This window comes from Macaca mulatta, chromosome 18, assembly GCF_049350105.2.
Source record: "Macaca mulatta isolate MMU2019108-1 chromosome 18, T2T-MMU8v2.0, whole genome shotgun sequence".
Taxonomy (NCBI): domain Eukaryota; kingdom Metazoa; phylum Chordata; class Mammalia; order Primates; family Cercopithecidae; genus Macaca; species Macaca mulatta.
Window position 1 is genome coordinate 80,485,950 of NC_133423.1, and position 19,287 is coordinate 80,505,236.

The 19,287-nt window shown below is 42.9% G+C and overlaps 1 protein-coding gene across 8 annotated transcripts in view; it reads left to right on the forward strand.

Annotated features, from left to right (window-relative positions):
* RALBP1 (ralA binding protein 1) overlaps positions 1 to 18,637 on the forward strand; it is a 62,156-nt gene extending 43,519 nt beyond the window's left edge. For all 8 annotated transcript variants that reach the window (XM_028837979.2, XM_077975258.1, XM_077975260.1 and 5 more), the window contains 7 exons: positions 3,532 to 3,881; positions 6,240 to 6,401; positions 7,324 to 7,455; positions 12,088 to 12,195; positions 14,573 to 14,694; positions 14,941 to 15,064; positions 16,699 to 18,637. In XM_028837979.2, coding sequence (XP_028693812.2) covers positions 3,532 to 3,881; positions 6,240 to 6,401; positions 7,324 to 7,455; positions 12,088 to 12,195; positions 14,573 to 14,694; positions 14,941 to 15,064; positions 16,699 to 16,965 — 1,265 coding nt within the window. In that variant the 3' untranslated portion in view covers positions 16,966 to 18,637. The remainder of the gene's footprint in view (positions 1 to 3,531; positions 3,882 to 6,239; positions 6,402 to 7,323; positions 7,456 to 12,087; positions 12,196 to 14,572; positions 14,695 to 14,940; positions 15,065 to 16,698) is intronic.
* Positions 18,638 to 19,287: the final 650 nt, after the last annotated feature.

The following is a 19,287-nucleotide window of genomic DNA, read 5'->3' on the forward strand; positions in this document are numbered from 1 at the left end:
GCTTCAGTCTCCCGTATAGCTGGGACTACAGGCGCCCACCACCGCGCCCGGCTAATTTTTGTATTTTTTTTTTTTTAGTAGAGACGGGGTTTCACCGTGTTAGCCAGGATAGTCTCGATCTCCTGACCTCGTGATCCGCCCGTCTCGGCCTCCCAAAGTGCTGGGATTACAGGCGTGAGCCACCGCGCCCGGCCTTGGGCAGATATTTTTGATAATTGGGAAAACCGTTACATAATCCACTAGATTACATGCCATTGTTTAAGAATATTTTGACTAAAATGTTATTTTTTTATAGAAAATGAAATAAATTAGGCATTGAATTTGAGTTTATAACTCCTTAGTATTATATAAACATATTTAAACTAATTGATTTTTAAGAATAATTGGCTAGGTGCAGTAGCTCATGCCTGTAATCCCGGCACTTTGGGAAGCTGAGGCAGGCAGATTGTGAGGTCAGGAGATTGAGACCATCCTGGCCAACATGGTGAAACCCTGTCTCTACTAAAATACAAAAAATTAGCCAGGCGTGGGGGCGTGCGCCTGTAGTCCCAGCTACTTGGGAGGCTGAGGCAGGGGAATAGCTTGAACCCAAGAGGTGGAGGTTACAATGAGCCAAGATCATGGCACTGCACTCTAGCCTGGAGACAGAGCAAGACTCCATCTCAAAAAAAAAAAAAAAAAAAGAATAATATACCGAATTGATTCTTTAAACATTTAAACATTAATAATGTAAGTTGCTTCTCTCACATGGTCTTAGTAGCCATGAATTAGTTTTGTTTTAGGTAAAAGTTTCTCTGAAAATTTTCTACAGCTTTGTTCAAAGGATTCTTTTTGTCTCTGACCTACTTTTTAATGTCTGCATTTTTTTGGAAATTCAGTCATAGAACTCCTCTTCTCTGTGTGTAAAGCATTCAGATTGAGCTGCTGCCCATATTGCAACAGCTGGGGGCTGAGCTCCTGCTCTGTTGAGTTCTGGGTTTATTCTCTAACCTGTGGCAGAGTGCTGTAGTCAGCCCAACTTATACTACTGTCATGGACAGTGCTGCTAATAACACTGCTTTTTGCTAGAGATGTTAGTTCTCACTTATTCATTTTAAGACCTTTTGCTGGAAGTTTTAGTTCTTGCTTATCTAATTTTAAACGAATATGAAAGACAATTTAAGTGATTTTATACATTTTAATTTATTCATCTACATTTTCTTGTATTTTTTGCATTAAAGTGTACCCGTATGCTCTTTCTGTCTTTCTGTGGAACACTTTATTTGTAGTGTCCAATTTTTAAAAGAAAAACATTTTGATAACAGTTTTGGAGTAATGGCAAACCAAACACACATTCTAATTGTCTACTTGTACAGTTTGTTGGGTAGGTACTGCAGGGGGGCGAATTAAATATACATGAGGAAGAGAAAAAATCTTTGCCAAGAATTTCAGTTATTATCACTTATGGTTTACCCATATTGTCATTAAAAGTAAGAAAATGGGAGTTATTTTCTAATTTTCTGTCACAAAATAAAGATTATCTAAAAATAATAGTGTTATTTTTGTATTTTGTTATTGATTTTATTTTGTCAATACTGGGTAAGTTACAGATTTATCATAATGCCATTAAAAGATTTTCACAAAGGATAAAGAATGCCAAAGTCCAGATGTAAGCACCATATTCACCCTCAAGTGCTGTCCAGCTTAGACGGCATTTACCCATAGGAACTGTCAGCGTTAATTTGTAGTTTGTTTCACATAATTGGCTGAAAGTGTTAAGTATTAAAAACAACAAAAAACTACTTTGTGTTCTTCTGAGCAATCACTGTCACTAAATTACGTCCCTTAATACAGATCGTACTAAAGACTTAAAATCTCATGTAATGTTTGAAAATCGTTTGCTTTAGTTTCCTTTTGTTCAATAAGCAAAACAATTTGATCTTAGCAACCCAAACCTTTTTTTGTTCCAGCTCTGTTCAGATTAAGGTTATACTTAAAGAATCCAAACTTTAAAGTAGAAATTAGTTGGGGATTATTTAATGGAGAATATTTTCAAAGTGGTTTTTTGGGTAGCTAATTCACCCTTTGCAGTTATAGTACAATATTTACACATAAAAAAGTAATTTACCCACAACTTTTTGGAACATATTTAGGTATGCTAAGCTGCAGTTTTTGTTGTCAGGCTTGTGAATTGTTAGAAAAAGCAGTTGGCTGCCTATGTAGAGCAGGACTTACACTTGGAATGTAGTTTAATTTTTGTCTGACTTTTTACCTTTTTAAAATTTTTTTCCCTTGAGACAGAGTCTTGCTTTTCGCCCAGGCTGGAATACAGTAGTGTGATCTCAGCTCACTGCAACCTCCACCTCCTGGGTTCAAGCAATTCTCCTGCCTCAGCCTCCTGAGTAGCTGGGAGTACAGGCACCCACCACCACGCCTGGCTAATTTTTGTATTTTTAGTAGAGACGGGGTTTCACCATGTTGGCCAGGCTGGTCTTGAACTCCCTACCTCAGGTGATCCACCTGCCTCTGCCTCCCAAAGTGCTGGGATTACAGGTGTGAGCCACCATGTGATGTTTTTACGTTGAAAACAAATTCCTGAATTGATGGGCATATTTGCTTAATATATCCGTGGTTGCTTTGACTTTTGTTCTGACTGTTGAGCTTTTCAATTATCATTTTACTTTTGGTTAAATTCACTTTTGAAGTTAGTTTTTTGTTTTTTTGGGTTTCTTTTTTTTTTTTTTTTTTTTTTTTAGGTAGAGTCTTGCTCTGCCACCCAAACTGGAGTGCAGTGGCGTGATCTCGGCTCACTGCAACCTCTGCCTCCCAGGTTCAAGTGATTCTCCTGCCTCAGCCTCCCAAGTAGCTGGGACTACAGGCACCCACCACCACGCCTGGCTAATTTTTATATTTTTAGTAGAGACAGGGTTTCACCATGTTAGCCAGGCTGGTCTTGGACTCCTGACCTCAAGTAATCCTCCTGCCTTGGCCTCCCAAAGTGCTGGGATTACAGGTGTGATCCACAGCGCCTGGCCTATTTTTAATTAATTTTTTAATTTTTTGAGACAGTGTCTTACTCTGTTGCCCAGGCTGGAATACAGTGGTGCAATTATGGCTCACTGCAGCCTCAACCTCCCAGGCTCAATTGTTCATCCCAACTCAGCCTCCCAAAGAACTTGGACTACAGGTGCACGCCACCGTGCATGGCTAATTTTTGTATTTTTTGTAGAGATGGGTTTTGACCATGTTGTCCAGCTAGTCTCGAACTCCTGGGCTCAAGTGATCTGCCTGCCTCAGCCTTCCAAAGTGCTGGGATTACATGTGTGACCCACTGTGCCCAGCCAGTGTAGTCTTACATGTTGGTGTTTACAGAGAAATTGTACGACATTTGGGCAGATAAATATTTCATAACAAGAGGTTTGTTATTGGTCAGGTTGCTGTTCTCAGATCTGCAGATCTGCCTAGCAAGGGTGGGTGTAATGGTAAAGAAAGCTTGTATGTTTGATTTTCTTTTCTCCGTATCTTCTCTCTTCTGAATTTGAATGTTTTAAGGAATTAAATCAAAGGTGGATGAGCTAAAAGCAGCCTATGACCGGGAGGAGTCTACAAACTTGGAAGAATATGAGCCTAACACTGTAGCCAGTTTGCTGAAGCAGTATTTGCGAGACCTTCCAGAGAATTTGCTTACCAAAGAGCTTATGCCCAGATTTGAAGAGGCTTGTGGGAGGACCACGGAGACTGAGAAAGTGCAGGAATTCCAGCGTTTACTCAAAGAACTGCCAGAATGTAACTATCTTCTGATTTCTTGGCTCATTGTGCACATGGACCATGTCATCGCAAAGGAACTGGAAACAAAAATGAATATACAGAACATTTCTATAGTGCTCAGCCCAACCGTGCAGGTACATGGTCTTCTCTTTTTTTTTTTTTTTTTTTTTGAGAGGGAGTCTCGCTCTGTCGCCCAGGCTGGGATGCAGTGGCCGGATCTCAGCTCACTGCAAGCTCCGCCTCCCAGGTTTACGCCATTCTCCTGCCTCAGCCTCCCGAGTAGCTGGGACTACAGGCGCCCGCCACCTCGCCCGGCTAGTTATTTTTTGTATTTTTTTAGTTGAGATGGGGTTTCACCTTGTTAGCCAGGATGGTCTTGATCTCCTGACCTCGTGATCCGCCCGTCTCGGCCTCCCAAAGTGCTGGGATTACAGGCTTGAGCCACCGCGCCCGGCTGGTACATGGTCTTCTCTACACGCATACCCTCTGGTCCTGACACTGCGGGACTGGGGTAATTTTCTGTTGCTCAGTCACATGTAAAGCAGTGAACCTGAGAAGACAGGTGATGGATTAGCTTGAATACAGGTCTTTTCCTTTCATAGTTTGGACCGTGTTGGTGTAAAAGATAATGCATATACTTGCCCTTTAGCTTGTAGTGATGTAATTTGAATGTGGTACAGTCTTTGATGTGGGTTATAAACAAGGTCTGATGACAAGGATCCTTCATTAGTGGAGGAGGAGGAGCCCATGGCATCTACAGTTACAGAGTTCATGTGTAGAATTTGAGAGATGCCAGTTATTTCATCAGTAGCGTTATTGCTTCATTATATCACAGACACACATCAAACTCAGGCACAAAGGGACCTAACGTTAATTCGTTTGGTTGAAGATGTAGCCTGAGGATTTCAGTGTGTTAATTGGTATCTTTTTACGACATATATACTTGACTTTCCTTTATTGCTGCTCAGTTGGTGCTGTCATAGAGTATATGTTTTCTTTTAATTAGAGTTAATGATATTTTACTCAGGCCAATAAAAAGGGAGATGATAAGTTATATTTATTATCTTAAGCCCTGTTTTTGGCCAGTAGTCTGAGTCACTGTAAATCACTGTCACTGTTATTAGAGTGTTTTTTTATTTACTAAAGAGTCTTTCAGTCGGGCAGTGGCTCACACCTTTAATGCGAGCACTTCAGGAGGCTATGGCAGGAGGATAGCTAGAGGCCAGGAGTGCAGCCTACGCAACATAGCAAGACCCCGTCTCTACAAAAAAATAAAAAATTAGCTGGGTGTGGTAGCATGTATGTATAGTCCTAGTTACTTGGCAGACTGAGGTAGGAGGATTGCTTGAGCCCAGCAGTGAGCTATGATCATCCCACTGTACTCCTCTCTGGGTGACAGAGCAAAATTCTGTCTCTAAAAAATACTCTTCTGTTATTCATTGGTTACACTTTGAAAGCAAAATGTTTCTCAGATTTTAGTTTGATCACTCATATTAGGATTTCAGGATCTGGTAAATATTACATTGATACTTAATATTACTATAATATAATAGAGATGGTTGTATCATAGAAGAGTCAAGTGTGTTGTAAGAGTAAGTTTTAGGTAGGAAGTAATTTCTTGTAGTAGCTTTTCAGCCAACCTAATGCCCTGGTCTCCTAGCATGTGAACATCCACACTTAAATGCTGGCTGTGTCCAGGTATTTGTTTCTGGAGTGAGGGCTTTCAACCTCAACCCAGTTTTACTGCTGTGGTGCTCTCACTTCCCTCACGGTCCTCATTCAGCCCATTGTAGCTGTTAAAATATCTCAAAGTAAGTTGAAAATAAAGAACATAAGATGTTTTAGCTGGGCATGGTGGCTCATGCCTGTAATCGCAGCACTTTGGGAAGCTGAGGTGGGTAGATCATTTGAGGTCAGTAGTTCGAGACCAGCCTGGCCAACATGGTGAAACCCCATCTCTACTGAAAATACAAAAAAATCAATCAGGCGTGGTGGCGCACACCTGTAATCCCAGCTTACCAGAGACGCTGAGGCAGGAAAATCGCTTGAACCCGTGAGGTGGAGCTTGCAGTGAGCTGAGATTGTGCCGCAGTACTCTAGCCTGGGCTACAGAGCGAGACTCCATCTCAAAGCAAAAAAACAAAACAATACTCAAAAAAAATAAGGTGTTTTAATCAGTTAATACTGTAGTGATAGAAAGAAAAAAAACAAATGAATGGGCATCAGCTTCTCTATCCTTTTCTTGGTTTTTTTTTTTCCTCTTCAATTCTTTCTGGTGCTTGAATACATGATTTAACTCATATTTTATGAGTTTTCTTCTTAAATTGACCATTTTCTTCTTAAATTGACCATTAACTAGCAAAGACTGTGTTGTCAGTACTGGGTAGAATTTTCTTTATGTGTCCAGGATTAAAGGATATATTATGTTAGACACAAATAACTGAAATAGAATGATAATTTTAATGGTTTTCTTGTAAATCTTTTTTTCTTAGATCAGCAATCGAGTCTTGTATGTGTTTTTCACACATGTGCAAGAACTCTTTGGAAATGTGGTACTAAAGCAAGTGACGAAACCTCTGCGATGGTCTAACATGGCCACGATGCCCACACTGCCGGAGACCCAGGCGGGCATCAAGGAGGAGATCAGGAGACAGGTGTGTGCACCCTGCCTGCCACAGCCTGCGTCTGCATTGGCCATTGTGGAGTCCAGTGGTGATGGGCTCTTGTTTCCTGAGCACTTTCTGTGTGTCTGGAGCTATGTGAGGCACACTGAAGTCAAAAATTCCCATCTGGTACTGTTTCATGCTGAATAAGTCGGAATACCATGGTGGAAAGAGCATAGTTTTTGGAATCAAAAGACCTGGCTTTAAATTCTTGCTCTGCTCTCAGTTATAACTGATTTTAGGCGAATTCTTAACCACCTTAAGCGCTGGTGTTCTTGCTTTAAAATGGGCCCTCTTCAAGGATTGGTGTGAAGATTTTGCCACAAATGAGACAATACATGGAACAGGCCAGGCACGCTGTAAATAGTCTAAAAATGTTTGCTTTTTCTGGACAAGGTTGCTGTCATCAGCCATATTTTATAGATAAGAATATTAAAATTTGGGGAAGTTAAGTAACATGATTATTTATTATAGACCCAAGAGTTGAGCCCAAATCCTGGGCGTTTTTACTATGTTATTTTGATGGAAGTAACCATGCCGTGTTTGTGTGGGTGTGTGTAATCAAGACTAAATAAGAAAGTTAATTACATTTGATTATTTATTTGCATGCACTTTATCAAACCTCTGCTTGCTTTTCCTCCCTTGTGTCTGCCGTGAGCTCCCAGTTCTTACTAGTTAATGATGATGACATTGGAGATGGGGATGTTAAGTATTATTGAACCAATACAAATTAGCGAATAATTCATTGGCAAAACAATAAGAATGATTTTTCAATCATATCAGTGCCATTATTTTACTCTAATGAAATAAAGGATAATTGAAAAATAGTTGATTCTTCATCTTTAGAAATTGCATGTGTTGTTTAAGATAAGAGGATATGGAATGCAACTTAGTGTGTGGCATTGCTTTCTAGGAGTTTCTTTTGAATTGTTTACATCGAGATCTGCAGGGCGGGATAAAGGATTTGTCTAAAGAAGAAAGATTATGGGAAGTACAAAGAATTTTGACAGCCCTCAAAAGAAAACTCAGAGAAGCTAAAAGACAGGTGGGTTACTAGTTTGATACCTAATGTTTATAATAGAACGTGTTGGAGTCTTTTATGTCCTTTATGTGCTCTTTGAAGTATTTTCTTTCTTTCCTTTTTCTTTTGATATTGACCAGGCTGGTCTCAAACTCTTGGCCTCAAGTAATCCTCCCACCTCGGCCTCCCCCAAAGTGCTGGGATTACAGGCATGAGCCACCACGCCCAGCCCAAGTTCTTTCTTTTAAGAATATTATAGATAATGTCACTTGAAGTGAACTTCTCTGGTGGGAAATTTATTCACTAAAATGTTTCTAGTCCTGTATTATTGATATTGCAGCCTGGTGTCAGTCACATGTTTCAATGTAATCTAGAACGTTTTTTTTATTTTTTTTGAGACAGGATCTCGCTCTGTCACCCAGGCTGGAGTGCAATGGCATGATAATGGTTCACTGTAGCCTCGACCTCCTGGACTCAAGGGATCCTCCTACCTCAGCTTTCTGAGTACTGAGTAGGTGGGCCTACAGGTGTGTGCCACCATGCTCAGCTGATTTTTTATTGCTTGTAGAAATGGGGTCTTGTTATGTTGCCCAGGCTGGTCTCAAACTTCTGGGCTCAAGCAGTCCTCCCACCTCCCAAAGTGCTGGGATTATAGGCATAAGCCACCATGCCTGGCCTAGAAAGTTTTGTTTTAATTAAAAATGAATTTACTAAAAAATTTGTCATTTCCTGCTCGGTTATACCTGTAAACAAGGCTTTCTGCAGATGAGAAGCAGGCTGGATGGTGACACACCTTCGGGGACTGCTGGAATTTGAGGCATTTAGTATCAGCTCTTTGGAAATGTAGTGATGAGGGTTGCCTGGAAGGTCCTGAAGATCAGGAGAGATTCTATTTATGTAATAAGAAGAAGAGGGGCATGCAGTACCTGATGAGTTTAGGGTACACCAGTCAGACTTTTGAGTTCCCTCTTGTTTAGTGTGTGTTGCTTGGTTCTGGGACTGTGAGTGGACCAGCCACAGCAACAGTAAAATCCCAGATCTCTGGATCACCTTAAAATCCACATTGCAGATCCACTGCAGCATCTAAACAGCACATCCAAGGATCATTAGTTAGCCCTTGCCTGAATTGGGGAACATGATAGTAGGTCTCTGTTGTGGTTGTGTTAAAAAGACAAAGGCAACCTGAGTCCTTCTGTTTCTTTGAGGTTAGAGATTTGTATTCATGTGGAGGATAGCTTTGTGAGACGGGGCGCATTCGTGGAACTTTTCCACGGCACTCCGGGGTATGGAATCTAGCGGAAGCCCTCTGCGTGTTTTCCTTCTTTCCCTAGCTCACCAGGTTCTCTCTCTCTTGCTTCCTTTACCTGTTTTTTGTTGTTGTTGTTGCTGTTAAAAATTTCCCTTCATGTCTCAGCCTAGAATTAGGTATTAGAGACGGACCACTCAGGCTTCAGGGGCAAATTGTAATTGTTAATCATACGGCATTGCCAGTCAGCCTTTAAATGAAGAGTCCCCTGACTGACCTAGGACAGGGCTGATGGAGGTTTGGCTTTCGTTTATCTTGCTTCTACATCTCGCTCAGATAAAGGAATCATGATATAGCAGCCAGAGCCAATATAAGAAGGGATGGATTAACTTTGCTTTACCGATTTTCCCGATGCTGTGTTTTCACGCCAGCTCATTAATTCACAAAGTGCCAAAAGATTCCACAAAAGTCTAATGTATTTTTATGTATTAGCAATGCACAATTAGATACTGAAACTAAAAAAAAAAAAAGAGACCTAAATAAATGGAGAGATAAATCATGTATGTGGTACAGAAGATTCAATGTCGTTAAGATGTTAGATTTTACCAAATTTCAACTTTGAGGAACAAATGACTTTTAAAGAAAGAAGTAACTTATATTAACAGACTAAAAACAAGAAAAACCCACAACATCATATCAGTAGATGCAGAAAAAGATTTGGTAGAATTCAGTACTTATTCATGATAAAACTCCCAGCAGATAACTTTCTCATCCTGATGAAGTACATCTACAAAGAATCTACAGTTATCATACTTAATAGTGAAAGACTAAATGCTTACCCTAAGATTGGTGTACACTGCAGGGATTTCTGCTCTTACCACCTCTATTCAGCATCGTACTGGATGTTCTAGCCAGTGCAGTAAAGCAAGAAAAAAGACATGCATATTGGAGAGAAATAAATTTTTATTCTTGGATAACATGATTATCTGCCGAGACCAGCTCAGTCGGGGAGACCCTAACCCAGCGGCAGTAGAGGAATTAAAGACACACACAGAGAAATATAGAGGTGTGGAGTGGGAAATCAGGGGTCTCACAGCCTTCAGAGCTGAGAGCCTCGAACAGAGATTTACCCACGTATTTATTGACAGCAAGCCAGTGATAAGCATTGTTTCTATAGATTATAGATTAACTACAAGTATTCCTTATGGGAAATAAAGGGATGGTCCGAAGTAAAGGGATGGGCTCTGGCTAGTTATCTGCAGCAGGAGCATGTTCTTAAGGCACAGATCGCTCATGCTATTGTTTGTGGTTCAGGAACCCCTTTAAGCGATTTTCCGCCCTGGGTGGGCCAGGTGTTCCTTGCCCTCATTCCAGTAAACCCACAACCTTCAGCGAGGGCATCGTGTCCATTACGAACTGTCACAGTGCTGCAGAGATTTTGTTTATGGCCACTTTTGGGGCCAGTTTATGGCCAGATTGTGGGGGCCTATCCCCAACAATTATCTACATATAAAATCCTAAGGAATCTACAGAAAAAGAACTAATCAGTGAGTTTAGCAAGGTTGTAGGTTACAAGATCAGATACACAAATGTCTACTGTATATCTATATATTAGAAATGCACAATTGGATATTAAACCTCAAAAAAAAAAAAAAACCCTAAATAAATGGAGAGAGACATCATGCATGTGGAACAGAAGATTCAATATCATTAAGATGTTAGGTTTTCCCAAACTGATCCGTGGGTCCAGTCCCAATCAAAATCCAGACAGATGGTATTTGTGAAAATGAATAAGCTCTTCTAAAATGTATGTGGAAATACAAATGACCTAGAATAGGTAAACAGTTTTGAAGAAGAACATAACCGGAAGATTGGAGGACTCATACTACCTGATTTCAAGACTTGCTACAAAGCTGCAGTTAATTGAGACCATAGGTATTGGATACGGATACACATACAGAATAGAAAGTTCAGAAGTCGACCTACACATATATGGGCAATTACTTTTTAATGAAGATACTAAAATAATTCAGTGGGGAAGGGATATTCTTTTCAACAAATAGCACGGGAACAGATGCAAAGAAAAGAAAAACTTTACCCATACAACATACGCAAAAAATAGCTTGAAATGAATCATAAACTAACACTAAAAAAGCTTCCAGAAGAAAAAAAAACAGGAAAAGATCTTACTGACCTTGGCTTAGGCAGTAATTTCCTAAATAGGACACAAAACCTATTATAAACTATAAAAGAAAAATTTGATAAATTGAATTTCATCAAAAATTTAAAAACATGATCTTCAAAAGGTATTAAGAAAATAAATATCCAAGCCAGAAGCTGTGACAAAATATTTGCAAAAAGCTTGTGTCTGATAAAGGATTTGAATTTTTTTTTAAAAGATGTTTACAGTTTAATAAGAAAGCAACCAATTTTTAAAAGGCAAAAATTTGAACAAATACTTTACCAAAGATCATATATAGATGACAAATAAGCACATGCAAAGACTCTCACCATCATCAGTCATTAAGGAAATACAGATTAAAAGTACTCTGAGATAACAGTATACATCAGCTAGAATAGGTTGCTCTTGGTAATGCAAAATGGTGTAGCCATTTTGAAAAACAGCTTGGCAGTTTCTTATAAAGTTAAACATACTGTTACTTACCATAGCACCCAGCCTTCCCACTCCTAGGTATTTATCTAAGAGAAGAAAGCATTTGCCCTCACAAGGCACGTGCGAAATGTTCCTAGCAGCTCCAGTTACAATAGCTTACAACTAGAAGCAACCCCAATGTCCATCAGTTGGTGAATGGATAAACAAATCAGCGTACATTTATTCCATGGCATATTGCTCAGCAACTGCTGATACAGACAACCAAGTAGATGAATCTTAAAAGCATTGTGCTAAGTGAAAGAAGCCAGATAATCACATTACTTACTGATTGATTCCATTATGAAACTCAAGGAAAGGAAAAACTACAGCGATGGAGACCAGGACAGGGGCTGCCAGATGTCGGCGGATGGTGGAGGAGCCCAAGGGCACTTTGGCGATGGAAATGTTCTAGAGCATGATGGTGGTGCTGGTTCCTTATGTTTGTGAACGCTAAATTCTGTGCTCAAGATTTACACTCCTGACCACACGCTCCCTAAGTATTACATAGGTAATTTCTGTGGAAGAGTACCAGAAACGGCAAGTACATTCACCAGAATTGAGTATTTTTGACAGTGCAGGCACAGACTAAGATTTCCATGTTATATTCCAAGCCCAGTTACCAAATGCCCATCCAGCTAGATGGTTCATCTGACTGTTACTGTTTCCATTCTAGGAAATGAGAAGGAAACGTGTGAATTTGTTGAATCTGTGTTACACATAGGCTGAGCAGTTCTTTTTTATTTGTCTCACTTGACAGGAGTGTGAAACCAAGATTGCACAAGAGATAGCCAGTCTTTCAAAAGAGGATGTTTCCAAAGAAGAGATGAATGAAAATGAAGAAGTTATAAATATTCTCCTGGCTCAGGTAACCTAAAATCTTTTTCTATTTTTCTTTTTTTCTTTTTTGTTTTTGAGACGAAGTCTCACTGTTGTCCCCTAGGCTGGAGTGCGTCGAAGCGGGTCTCAGCTCAGTGCAGCCTCCGCCCCCCGGGTTCAAGCGGTTCTCCTGCCTTGGCCCCCCAAGTAGCTGGGATCACAGGCACCTGCCACCACGCCCAGCTAATTTTTGTGTTTTTAGTGGAGACGGGGTTTCACCATGTTGGCCAGGCTGGTCTAGAACTCCTGACCTCAGGTGACCCACCAGCCTCAGCCTCCCAAAGTGCTGGGATTACAGGCGTGAGCCACTGCGCCCGGCCTGCAAGGCTCTTAATGGTCATTTAAACATAACTTGAGAAGCTCTAGTACAGATGTGAATATTTTAACCAAAATTATAAAGTGATTTTGAGGGCCTGTGTCTGTTTTATTTGTCCCTTCCTTTATGTTGTGTTTGTTAAAATGTTCGGTTATGGCGAAAGAAACGACCTTATATTCACTAATGTCTCCTTGCTGGGCATTGTTCTAGATGCTTAATCTCATTTGGTCTACACACAGGTCTGAATTATCGGCCTTTTCCCTCATTTCCAGATTAGTGGTACTTGTTCCATATTAATGAGATCAGACTTTTAAAAATATTTTAAAAACCGTTGTTCCTAACATTACAAAGTCTGGGATCCTTGAAATGTTAGGTACAGATTTTTTCTAATAGTTGTTGCTAATAACACCTTTTAGATATTTTGATTTTATTCTTTGCAGGTTAAAGTCAATTGTTGGAGGCAAATTGTCTTATCAGTCCTTCACTGATTTAACAGATATCCCTTTTGTGCCTCCTGTATTCCAGGCATAGAGCTGAAGATGAGCTCATTTCTTTCTGTATTTCTCAAGTCTGCCTCACTTTGTTCTGGAAATTGCCAGAGTTTAACCAGAAAGGAATGAAGTTCTAGGCTCTGACAACATTGTGTCTGGGGTTCCAGAAACTCATGTGGTTTCCCTAAAGCCCAATAGGTTTCAGTCCTTCTCTGTCACCTCTGACACATGTGTTGTTTGCCTCACAGGAGCACACAACTGTTTTCCCTGAGGAGAGGATGAAGTCCCAGGTTATGCCTTTGTTTCAGGGTTCTTCGGTCTGGTGTTGGCTGGAAGGTTAGCTTTAGTAGGTGTGCAGAGGCACGGGAAAGACATCTGTGTGTTCAGAAGCATTTGGGCAGTGCTGTGCTCTTCGCCTCCAGGGGAGAGGTTCCCAGCGCCGTTGGTGTTTGTGGGTGGTTCATTTTGGCACGTGACCATGGTGAGTAGTTACCTTCTCAGCACCTGCTCGTCTGGAAAGAACGTTTGTCCCCAGCTTCTCATCCCCACAGCCACCTTCCGCTACTCTCCTAAGTTTTGTCTGCCTTGCTGCTTTTCTCTAGGTCGGAGGGGCTCGCTAGATCTTGGGCAGATAGTGATTTTTTCCCCATTCTTTTAATAAGACTGATGATCTTACAATCTTAGAAATGGATATTCTGGTAAAGCAGAATATTATTTAAATACCTTTGGGCCAGGCACGGTGGCTCACGTCTGTAATCCCAGCACTTTGGGAGGCTGAGGCGGGCGGATCACCTGAGGTCAGGAGTTCGAGACCAGCCTGGCCAACATGGCGAAACCCTGTCTGTACTAAAAATACAAAAATTAGCCAAGCGTGATGGCAGGCGCCTGTAGTCCCAGCTACTCAGTGGCTGAGGCGGGAGAATCACTTGAACCCGGGAGGCGAAGGTTGGAGTGAGCCTAGATTGCGCCACTGCACTCCAGCCTGGGTGACAGAGTGAGACTCTGTCTCAAAAAAAAAAAAAAAAAAAACCTGAGGACTTTACAGAGGATGGTGGCTTATGGAAAGGTGGAAAACTTTGTGATGGTCTTCCCTTCACACTGATCTGCCTTAAAGGTGACACTGACGCCAGCCAGACATCTCTTGGATCCTTCTTTTCCTAGTGACCCCATCAGAGGTCACCATGGCCCTACATATGTCTGCTTTCCTGAGACATGGGGAGGCATTAAGAGTGGGAAGCCAAAGCCAGTTTCATCCCTCAAGCCCTGGCTCCTCCCTGTGTGGTGGCCTCACAGGGGCCTTCGCAGGAGGAGGATATGGGGTTCCTGTGTGGCATTTTGTTATTGAGAAAAATCTAGTCATTCCCCCAAAATAACTTTACCTTTTCTCCAAGAAGCCGTTTCTTGACCCTAATGAGATAGGATGTCTTTGGTTGTGCAGGACATAACTTGTGTTCAGCACTCAGTGGGGCTCAAGAATTCAGGGCAACATGGGAGACCCCAAACAAGTGACATTTCCTGGGCTGAAACTCTGCGGTGTTCACCAGTGATCATTGTTTCAGGAGAATGAGATCCTGACTGAACAGGAGGAGCTCCTGGCCATGGAGCAGTTTCTGCGCCGGCAGATTGCCTCAGAAAAAGAAGAGATAGAACGCCTCAGAGCTGAGATTGCCGAAATTCAGAGGTAAAGGAAAGCCAAGGTTTTGAAGCTTCTGAGACTGTTTCTTTAAATATAACCATAATTGTTTTAGCTCTCAGACTTTCCTACAAAAGAATAAGGCATGTGAAGTTAATCATCTTTAAGTGTCTTATTTATTAGGTCTTAAGAATGGTGTTATATTGAGTAGAGTCATGAAAACGTCGTAAATATAAAAGGAGGTCACAGACCAGCACGCCCAGTAGCATCTTCCTTTGTCTCTCGCCTTTGCAGTCGCCAGCAGCATGGCCGAAGTGAGACTGAGGAGTACTCCTCCGAGAGCGAGAGCGAGAGTGAGGATGAGGAGGAGCTGCAGATCATTCTGGAAGACTTACAGAGACAGAACGAAGAGCTGGAAGTGAGTTTTGGGGGAAATAGGCAAAACGCATACTAACTTTTAGAAAGTTGTAGAGACCACATATTTCCCCTCAGAATTGTCCTTCTTTTTCTCGGTCACCAGCTGGAAGGCTGAGTAGAGAAGAATTTAGGGGGACATCTCACCGAGAGTCTGTAGGACATTAGTCTGTAGCTAAGTGCTGGCCAAGCAGATGGCACCTGTGTGTCTTCCTCAGGCTGTGAAGTGGCGTTCTGTGACTTTAGTATGACACGTAGAACCTTCTCCAACCGATGTAAAGGCAGGCCTCACCTGACTGTGCCAACCTGAGCAGCTTTGAATGACCTAGTCTCTGTTCCCAGAGAAGGTGAACAGGAAAATCGGCGCTAGTGATGGAAGGAACAGTCTCCCGAGTCTCCCTGTGGGTGAAGCAAGACAGTTTCTCTTGTCCTTAGCCCGAGAAGCAGCAGGTGAGAGGGAATCGGTGCTAAGAAACCAGGAGAGGCTGCACAGTGAAGAGAAGGCGGCAGAGAGAAAGGTCTAGATCACAATTTCCCTTCTTACCCCAAATAAAAGATTGTGTCCAGATATTTTGCCTAAGGATTGAGAGAAGACATCCTTTTCATAGAAAGGAATCTAAGGACAGAGGAACAGCTTTGTGTCCCTCATTTGGGTTGGCTCAGTGGCTGGTGCGAACCAGAACTACCCCTTGCATAGAAAAGCAGAATTCCACACACAGCCACTGACTCTGAGTAGGAAAACAGAATCCAGAAGTATTGTACTTGGAGTGTAGGCTGAATTGCTGTAATAAAGAGAATAACATAGTGGTCTAAACAAGATGGTGTCTCTTGTGTGGCAGGTGGTCCAGCCCATCATCCTCCACACCAGTTTTTTCCACGCGGGGTCCAACGTGGCTGCTCTGTCTTGCCACTCCTAGCAGGACTAAGTTAGCAGGGAAGGGAGAAGGCATGCCCAGTGGCCAAGGACAGGGTGCACGCGTGGCACTCAGTGCTTGTGCTTATGTCTATACCCCTTTTGCAGAGCCTAGTCCATGCCACACCCAAGCAAGGGAAGCTGGCACCCGCCACAGAGTGGAGGCCATGGCGGGCAGGGCCGCTGCTATTCCGCGGTACCTAAACTCTGCCGAGTATGTCCAGATGATTTAGAATTGATAGTAATTTTCTATAGTTTGATTGAGTAGGACATTTCAGAATTACAGTAATGCCATTCACAAAAGACAAAGGATATTCACCTTTGAAACAAATCTAGTTTTTTATCTGATCTCTAACTCCCGTTTCTAATTGCTGCTAAAATTACTTTTATTTTCTCCTTAAGGGCTGTTCAGAAGCCAGTTCGAAGTTATGAGTTGTCTATTTTAAACACTAGGACACTGAATTATTAAAATGACTGGTTTCGGTTGGCACATGGAGGTGTCTCCCTCCAGTAACCAGGAGCGGGGTTTCCAGCCTCACATTCTGAGGAGTCACGTGGCCCTCACTGTGCACTGTGCATTCTCCCTGTGTGTGTCTTCTGTTTCACAACCCACTGACTTAAAACCAGGTTCCTCTGTAGGACGCCCTTGCTAACTGCGCTCTGCTCCTGAGAAATCGTCCTCTGACTTCCTTAAGTGGTAACTGCCCTTTCTGTCATTCCCCAAGATAAAGAACAATCATTTGAATCAAGCAATTCATGAGGAGCGCGAGGCGATCATCGAGCTGCGAGTACAGCTGCGGCTGCTCCAGATGCAGCGGGCCAAGGCCGAGCAGCAGGCACAGGAGGACCAGGAGCCTGAGTGGCGCGGGGGTGCCGTCCAGCCGCCCAGAGACGGCGTCCTCGAGCCGAAAGCAGCTAAAGAGCAGCCAAAGGCAGGCAAGGAGCCGGCGAAGCCATCGCCCAGCAGGGACAGGAAGGAGACGTCCATCTGAGCAGCCTGCGCGGCCGTCTGGAGTCCGCGAGACTGAAAGGACCCGTGCATCTTACTGTAACCCGGGGGCCAGGCCGGCTCTCCCGCTGTACATTCTGTAAAGGTGTCTTCTCTTCTCAGACTCTTCCTCTGTCACACGTCTGACTCCTTCGCGTCAGGCTCAGGTTCCATGGGAGGACGAAGCAGTGGACACATTGTGGGCTTTAGGGACAGATGAGTTTTCCAGATAGTGTCAGCTTATTTGAAGATTAATTTTCTTTGTTAACTTAAAATAACTATTTTAACCCTTGAGTGGCTTCTTTTTAAACCAAAAATCGTCTTTCTTTGCTTTTTTATCACAGCAGAATCAGGATCTCTTTCTCATTCAAGGGGGGAACCACACCAGGTCAGCGCTGCGCCTGCTGTGGCCGCCGCGAGCCACGCCCTCCGGGATCTCTGGTACCGTCACTCTTGCTTGTGCCTTCCACACCTTCTCGGTGCAGATCCCTATGGGGGAGCTGCCTCACGTTCTCTGGTCAGAGCAGCGCCTGGTGGGTGTTCCCTGGTCCACCCTCCTGTCTCCTGCAGTTGTAAACCGCAGTCCATAAGCCCGAGTCACCAGGACGGCCTATCTGGCCACAGACGGGCTGCCTGTGGAGCCCGCCCACCCGCCCTGGGCAGCACAGGCCTGCGGGGAGGAGGCCGCCTGTTCCCGCGGGTTCCTCACTGCGGGGACCAGCAAAGGCCTTCTCACTGGGTTGGTCAAAGGTAGTCACCTTGGCCTGGTGCATCCACAGAGGATGTTGCTCAAACCAGAAATCTTTTAAACGACTGACCTTCCTTAAAAACTGAATGACTCTGATTGCTTGCTTGGGCTAGAATGTACACGTCTCCTTGCCTGAATAAGCCATATATATGCTCTTAAACAAAAGTTTGAAATTATCCATATCGTCTCAGTGAACCTACTGGTGGACTGACTCCCAATTGACAAGATTGAGCAATAGAAAAAAATTCCTTTCCTTTGAATGGTAACTGTGATTCGCCCCACCCTATTTTCTTGTCTCTGGTCCATCCAATGAGACATGAGACGGATGCTCTGATGCTCTGAGGCTTCTGGGAGGCCGGGCCCTGGAGGCACGTGCTGCAGGTGCACTCTGTCAGAGTGAATAGCACCGTGAGGCAGGCCAGGCTCGTGGCTCGGAAGACAAACCCCACACACACTCAAGGGGACGAAAACAAACCCCACACGAGGGCTCTCTCCTCCTCCTCCTAGGTAGTATTTATTTTCAGCACCTGTTTGATGCAGTTTTTAATCCTCTACCTATTGCACTGTTGTGACTCGTTGGCCATTATTTGATTTTTGTACGGAAAAAAGCTTTGTTATAGAAATCAGCATACTATTTTTTTAAATCTGGAGAGAAGATATTCTGGTGACTGAAAGTATGGTCGGGTGTCAGATATAAATGTGCAAATGCCTTCTTGCTGTCCTGTCGGTCTCAGTACATTCACTTTGTAGCTGCTGGCAATATCGAAGGTTCCTTTTTTGTTTGTGTAAACTCTAATTTCTATCAAGGTGTCATGGATTTTTAAAATTAGTATTTCATTACAAATGTCTCAGCATTGGTTAACTAATTTTTGCCAGGACCATTATCGATCAAGCAAATAAATTCAACAGCCATTTGGGAAAAAGAAAAGCTTCTAGTGTTTTTGTATCCATTCTTTCTGTGAGGAGATTGAGTACTCTGCCGCTGGTGAGGAGGTGGCTGAGGCACTTCTTCAAGGCCAAGGGGGGACACAGTGTTTTGTTTTCAGCTCACCTCTTTGAGCTGTACCCCTCACCTCTGCAGACACGGGGAGAACCCCGGACCCCTGGCATGCATGCTGGCTGCGGCGCGCCTCCGTTCCACGAGCCCACGCTGCTGCAGAGGGAGCCTATGTGTGTTTGCAAAACCCAGCGGACTGGGTTGGGTCTGCGGACTGAGCAGCTCCTGGCCCCGGTGGGAACTGCATACAAGTCCGCTGGCCTGGCTTGGCCCCAGGCATTGCCATTTACAGACATTTGCATTTCACACGGTAAATGAGGACTCAGCACAGCCAACCATAATTAGCATGTCTGGGATAGACTGGTCTAGAATAAAAATGAAGTTTCCATTGCTTTTTTTTGCTTTAAAAATTCCACAATTAAAGTATCTGTCATTGAAAGCTTAGACAAACAGCTGACTTCTCTGTCTTCTGTTTTGTGTAGTTAAATCTATAATGTTACATTCATATAGCTAAATTCTCCTTGATGGAAAGTCTCAGACGCCCGGATGAGGTACATTTAGCATTGGGAATCTGGAGGTAC